This window comes from Fukomys damarensis, unplaced genomic scaffold (assembly GCF_012274545.1).
Source record: "Fukomys damarensis isolate Sample0158 unplaced genomic scaffold, DMR_v1.0_HiC HiC_scaffold_16, whole genome shotgun sequence".
Taxonomy (NCBI): Eukaryota; Metazoa; Chordata; class Mammalia; order Rodentia; family Bathyergidae; genus Fukomys; species Fukomys damarensis.
Genome location: NW_022900928.1, coordinates 27,504,490 through 27,511,037, shown reverse-complemented (window position 1 = coordinate 27,511,037; position 6,548 = coordinate 27,504,490). Strand labels below are relative to the sequence as shown.

Here is a 6,548-nt window from a genome sequence, read left to right as displayed (position 1 = left end):
AAAAAAAAAAAAAAAAAAAAAAAAAAAAAAAAAAAAAAAGATCAACACTTTGAGGCTCCTTGTTTTGCAGACAAAAGCTAGGAAGCCCAGAAAAAATGAAATGCTGCTTAAAAGTTATTAAACTTTATGTAGCCTTTGAAAAATTAATCTTAGTAAAGCTAAATCTTCTCATTTGTGAAGTATAATTAATAAAACCTTTCTCAGGAAATTGCCATGGATATTATTATATTAGGCTACAATCTCTTAAATAATTCTGAAATCCAAATAGCTCTGAAAATCAAATTTTTTAATGACTCATTATGCAGCCAAACCCAACCTCACCCATAATATTCAAGCAACCTTCCATATAATACAGTTTTATTGGGGCACCCCATGCCCATTTGTTTATGTATTGTGTGTGGCTACTTAGTCACTAGAATTGCATGGTTACAACAGACACGAAATGGTTTATAAAGCCTGTAGTATTTACTGTCTGACCTTTTATGGATCAAGTTTGCCCACCCCTGACTTATATGCTTCTACACTGTGTTATATAATTTTCATTTTTTTCTAAAATCTGTAAAATACTAAGCTCAAAAACAAATTGGTGCCTAACAGTTTCCAATAAAATTGCATAAACCTAGAGTAAGTGGATTGTAGACTTTGGAGCCAGCTAGACCTGGGTTTAAATCCTTGTTCTACCTCTTGTTAACTGTAATAACTTGGTTAAGTCTCTGAGCTTCCATTTTCTCATCTGTAAAATAGGAATTATTATCCAATTTTAATCCTTAGATTTTCAGTTACCAGAGGATTTAAATGAAATAATGTACATAAATTACTAGCAGAATTTCTGAAATAGATAGTAAAGAGCAGCTGTTATTATTTTGAAATCTAGTGCCTGGTTCTTATGTTCACAAAGTGACAGTTCCCTTGGTAGAATACCTGGGAACAGACCCCAGATCGCTTGACTTTTTGTCCCATGCCTGTTCCATTGTACTCACAGTATCATAACGTATCACACCTTTCATAACATTTTTCTTTCAAAGCTCTTTCTCAACCATTATCTCATTAGCAGTTATAACAATTTGTCTGCTAAAAATGATTAGCATAAATTTTCCCATTTGAGAGGTAAAGAAATCAAAGCTTAGGAAAAATAATGGCTTGCCCGGAAAGTAAATCCCTGATTTGGGGCTGAGCCAAGGATAGAACTCAGATCTTGCAATTTCTAGCCTTTGTTTTTCCCACCTAATGTCATTGTCTCTCAGTGGTCAGATGAAACATAGACTCCTACCTACTATGGCCGTGTGTTTTCTCTTCTGCCTTGGGCCAGGATGATGGAGAATTGAGGGTAAATGGAGTGAGTAGTTTTTTGGGTTTTTTGTTTACTTTTAAGATAATGATTGAAAATCTTTCCTTTCTCCCATAAGGGATCACAGGATGGTATCCTGTCCTTTTACCAGAAGACACAGGCCTGCCTCATGGCTTGGAACTTATACAAAAGGTTGTGGGTGGTCTGGAACTTTCAGTTTCTTTCACCCGTCCTGGAGATAGAGAAAGGGTACTGGAAGCTGCTGAACTATTGGGTTGGAGCCTTGAAAACAACTTGAAGGATCCTGTCAAGATAGATGAAGAGGAGCTAGCCAGTGTCACCATCTCTACTCCAAGACTGTGGCTGCCCATCCATTGTGTGCTGCTTGCTGGCCACAAGTATATTCATAAGAATACATTTTGCTACCTTCGCTACAAGTTATATGATCATGAAGCCTTCTGGACCCCTCTCAAGAAGCCTAAGGAATCTGCAAACAAAAACCAGGTCATGGTTACTTTCAAGGCGTCCAAAAGAGCAGAAGTCACTCGGGGCCCATCACTGCTTTGGTATTTCAGGGAGGAAAGGCTAGAGATCCAAGTGTGGAGAGCTTATGGCACTGATAATGTGGAGAGGCCCCACCAGACAGACAGCTGGATTGGATCAGCCTATGTGGACTTGGCCAGACTTGGAGAGAGGTCAGCAAGAACACTAACTGTCAGTGGTAAGTGAGGAACCAGGCCCAGTTCTTATGGTTTGAGCACCTGGTCTCTGTCCAGCACTATGTGAGACACCCTGTCTGATACTGTTTTATTTGATCCTCTCAACAATCCTGTGCAATAGGTATTAGATGCATTTTACAGTCTTGAAAATGGAGGCTCAAAAAGGTTGTATCCAGGATCAGAAGCTAGTAAGTATTCTTTCCATTATTGCATGCCGAAAGATTAGTAATTATTTTGTAATCCTTATAATTAAAGAGATTTCAAAGAAGGGTCCACTGGCTGGCTTTTGAGCAAAGAACTGGCTTTTAACTTTGTAGCAGTAGAGTGTACCCAAATTCATCAGTTTTTTCACCTAACACAGCCTAGAATGTTGTGAGCCCTCAGTTAATACATATAGAATAAGGATGAATAAACTTAGGGGAATACCTTTTACTATGTGTATAAAAGCCTACATGATTTCTAGGGTGATGGCTTTTTGATTACACTGAAAAGATATTTGCTAAAGGAGCCAAGATATTCAGTCTCTCTGATCAGCACATCTTAGAATCATAAAGAAAATCTACACAGTATTAAACTGACTCACAAGGCAGAGAGGAAAATGATAATAGTTTGTAAGTGATATGTGCTGGTTACTATTCTTTCAGTTTGCTTGGCATTTGATTCATGTTCTGGGAATTTAAAAAAATGAATAGAAATAGTACTTGGCCTCTTTCACTTTATAGTCTAATGGGGGAATAAAATAGTAAATAATTATAGTAAAACATAACTTTAAAAAGATATTTTCAGTGTTGCTCTGCAAACTAAAGGATGCAAAAATCTTTGATTAAAGGACAGTATCTTCCCCACAGGCCTGTGGGTATATTTTTTGGTAAAGTACTTGGGCATATTGTGCACATAGTTCATACTCTATTGTACAGCATCTAAGCTATATAGATGCCATGGGGTGACAGTGTACCATAAAAACTAGAGGTAGTGAGTTAAACAACATTTAAGTATCTTTTTGTTGTAATCGATAGAAAAGATGCATCTTGGAATTGTTACAACACCTCTAGGCAGTGAGTATCAGGACTTGTCACTAGGCTGGCAGCAGAGGGGCAGAAATAAGTACATAGGACAGATGTGAGCAAAGTGTTTAGATTTACATTTTGATGAGATGAATCCAAGTGTCTTCTAGCTATACTATAGAAATACATTAATAATTTAGTGGTAATATCTTAATAGTAAAGAACTGATAACTCTGACACATGGCTTGGTATAATCTGTTGCTTTATGTCTCACTTTAAACTGAGCATTAAGGAAATCTAGTATCGTAATTGTAACTTTCCCAATACTTCTATCTAGAGGCCTGTTGCCATTTTTATCTTCAGTGAAATTGTTGTTCCCAAGAAAGGCAAGATTACAATTTTTTTATAACAGATTGAGTTGGTGTAGTGGGTTTTTAGTTATCAAAAATCCTCTTGTAGCTTTGGGATTTTGAATTGATGAATATTCATGATGTGTAGAGAAGCATGATACACACTGTACAAACTCAATCACAAAATGGCATGTCGTATATGTACACACAGGACCTAAAAGAACACACCCAGCTAAGCTGCTTATGACTGCGAATGATTTTGTTCTTTGCTTCTTGTATTTTTTCCTGTAATGCATATATTAACTTTAAAGAAATCAAAATTTTTTAAATCCAAAAAAAAATTTAAAAGGACAGAATCTTCTAATTTAGAAATAAAGCAAGAAAAAGAAAAAAGAAAGGAATTCTAGAAAAGGGAAGTGCCTATGTGAAGGCACAGAGACATGAAGCAATTGAATACATTTTAGGTGCTATACATAATGTGGACAGCTGAATCATAGGGTACATAGGTTAGGAAATGCTGGGTAGACAAGAGTTCTACATTGAAGACCTTTTCAACTAAACAGACTACATTGGGCTTTTTCCCAAGAGGCATGAAAAACTATTATTTTGGGTTCTGAAAAGAGGTAAGATGTAGCTTTGCACTCTAGAAAAACAAGGCTAGTGACTATAATCCAGAATAAATTGGAGCTTGAAAGGTATGCTCCACTCACTTTACAATTATATTTATTCAGCTTACCAATCTGTAAGGATATTTTTCCCACTCTACAATTGAAGAAACTGGGTCATGACCTAATTTTAACCCTGTTAGCCTTTCACTCTGACCATTTTGTTGAACAGGTGGCCCAGACTAAAAAAGGAACATTGAGTGTGTTTGAGTGGCTGTCAGAAGCACCCCGGTGAATATTTCCTCAAAGATTAAAGAGTCACCAGGAGTAGTGGCACACATGTGTGATCCCAGAACTCAGGCAGGAGGATTGCAGCGAGTTACATTGGAAAATGTTACTGTTTCCTGCTTTCCTAGGCTTATTCTTCATTCTTTTACAGGTGTATATCCTCTGTTTGGACGAAATGCTTCTAACCTATCAGGAGCTGCCCTGCGAGTTCATGTGGTTCTTTCCTCTCTTTCTCCACACACTGAGCCCACTCATGAGCTGGATTCCATGGACTGCAGCAGCCACAGTGAGTCTGAGCAATTTCCCAGAGGGAATGATGAGATGCAGCTCTCTCCACCCTGTGGCCACCAGAAGTCTTCTGCATCTACCCAGGTTCCCTGCAACAGCACTACAGCTGAAGTCTGCCTAGCCCAGGAGGGCCCTGCTGGGCTGGATGGAACTTTTGCTGTCAGCATCCTGGTAGAAAGAGCAATGCACTTGAGCTTGAAAGGTATGCTCTGCTCACTTACCCAGAAGAAGTTGCCTGACTCTTCAGGGTATGGTCCTGTCTTCACCAGTCTTCAGTTATACTGTCAATAACATAAAGTCATAGGTATTTTCTTATCAATTTGCTAAGCCAAGCTCTTGCAAAAATCATTTGCATGCTTCCTTAGTGTCTACATTGGCTAACCTTCTGCCTTCCACAAGTTCTGTATGCTTGTGCCTTTCACACTTTGGAAGCCTTTCTTTGAGGAAGGAAATGAGTGGTTCCTTTGGCCCAGGCTTCATGCTAAGGATTCACATACAGCCCTGTACTCTAGGATCTTAGCAAAACTTGAACCTGAAGCAGCTTTACAACTTCCTACAGTCCCCATTATAGTTCTGGTATCAGTGTCCATCCTGATGGTTGCTCTGAACTGGCTACAAAATAATTTCAAATAACAAGTGACTTACAGGTTTTTAAAATAAAAGAGCTTCTTGAATACTTTTATTAGAAAAGCCTCTGGGGAGCCTTCCTTTAAGAGTTAGTATCAAGCTGGGCAGTGTCCATGCCTGTAGTCCAGCTACTCAGGATGCTAAGGCAGGAGAATCACTTGACCCAGAAGTTTGAGGACAGCCTGGGCAATATAGTGAGACCATCTTTAATTTAAAAAAGAAAAGAAGAGGATCAGGATGGAGCTCAGTGGCACTGTGCCTGCCTGGCAAGCACAAGGCCCTGAATTCGGTCCCTGGTTATGCAAAAAAAAAAAAAAATTCTAAACTAAAAATAAGGAAAGAAAAATCAACTTCAGTAGTCTTAAGATTTGTGCACTTACTTTAGACAGTGCAGGTATTTCTAGCCCTGTTATATAGTTAAGGCAGCTGAAGTACAGAAAGGTAAAGTGATTTGGGTAATAAAGTTATACCCAGTAACCACCAAAAAAAAGCTTCAGTATCATAAATTCTAGAGGTGCTCTTTGACCCACCCAGGCCATGATAGCTTCCTGTGCTCTTGGAATAATAATCTTTATCTTATAACTACTGTGTTTGTCACCCCTAGATCAAGAATCAGATCTGACTTAGCCAGATATGGTGTTGCATGCCTATATTCGCAACACTCTAGGAGGCTGAGGCAGGAAGATCACAGGTACAAGCCAAACCTGGAGCCAGGTGTGGTGGCGCACACCTGTAATCCCAACACTTGGGAGGCTGAGGCAGAAAGAGTGAGACCTTGTCCCAAAGAAAGAAGAAAAAGAAAAAAAAAAGTCAAACCTGGGCAATGTAGAGACTTAGCAAGATCCTGTCTCAAAATAAGAGAGATGGGGATGTAACTCATTGTGAAGACCCTTCCCTCCCAAAAACAAATCTAATTTTATATGACAGAGGTGTCAGTTAATCTTCACTTAGTAGAACTGGATTACATTTTTATAACATACAAAATTAGTTACTGCTTGAGAAGAAAGTTTCCATCCATTCTCGTTCGGCCAGAGGGAAACTTCATTTATTTATTTATTTATTTATTTATTTATTTATTTTTGGTACTGGGGATTGAACTCTGGTCCTAGTGCTTGCATGGCAGGCAGCGGAACCACTGAGCTAAATCCCCAGCCCTTGTTTTGGTACCTGGGATTGATACTAGTTTTGATTTGTACTTCCATAATGGTTAATGATTCTGAGCATCTTTTCATGTGCTTATTGGCCATTTGTATATCTTTTTTGGAGACATGTCTACTTAGATCCCTTGTCAATTTTTAAATTACACTGTCATTATTGAATGTAATAGTTCAGTAATATTTATGTAGTTAAAGTCTTTTATCAGACTCTTGGTTTACAAA

The 6,548-nt window shown here is 38.3% G+C and overlaps 1 protein-coding gene across 6 annotated transcripts in view; it reads left to right on the top strand.

Annotated features, from left to right (window-relative positions):
* The window catches only part of C2cd3 (C2 domain containing 3 centriole elongation regulator), a 130,152-nt gene that overhangs the window by 85,516 nt on the left and 38,088 nt on the right, over nucleotides 1–6,548 (top strand). For all 6 annotated transcript variants that reach the window (XM_010603279.3, XM_010603274.3, XM_010603280.3 and 3 more), the window contains 2 exons: nucleotides 1,407–2,009; nucleotides 4,406–4,744. In XM_010603279.3, the coding sequence (XP_010601581.1) occupies nucleotides 1,407–2,009; nucleotides 4,406–4,744 (942 nt within the window). The remainder of the gene's footprint in view (nucleotides 1–1,406; nucleotides 2,010–4,405; nucleotides 4,745–6,548) is intronic.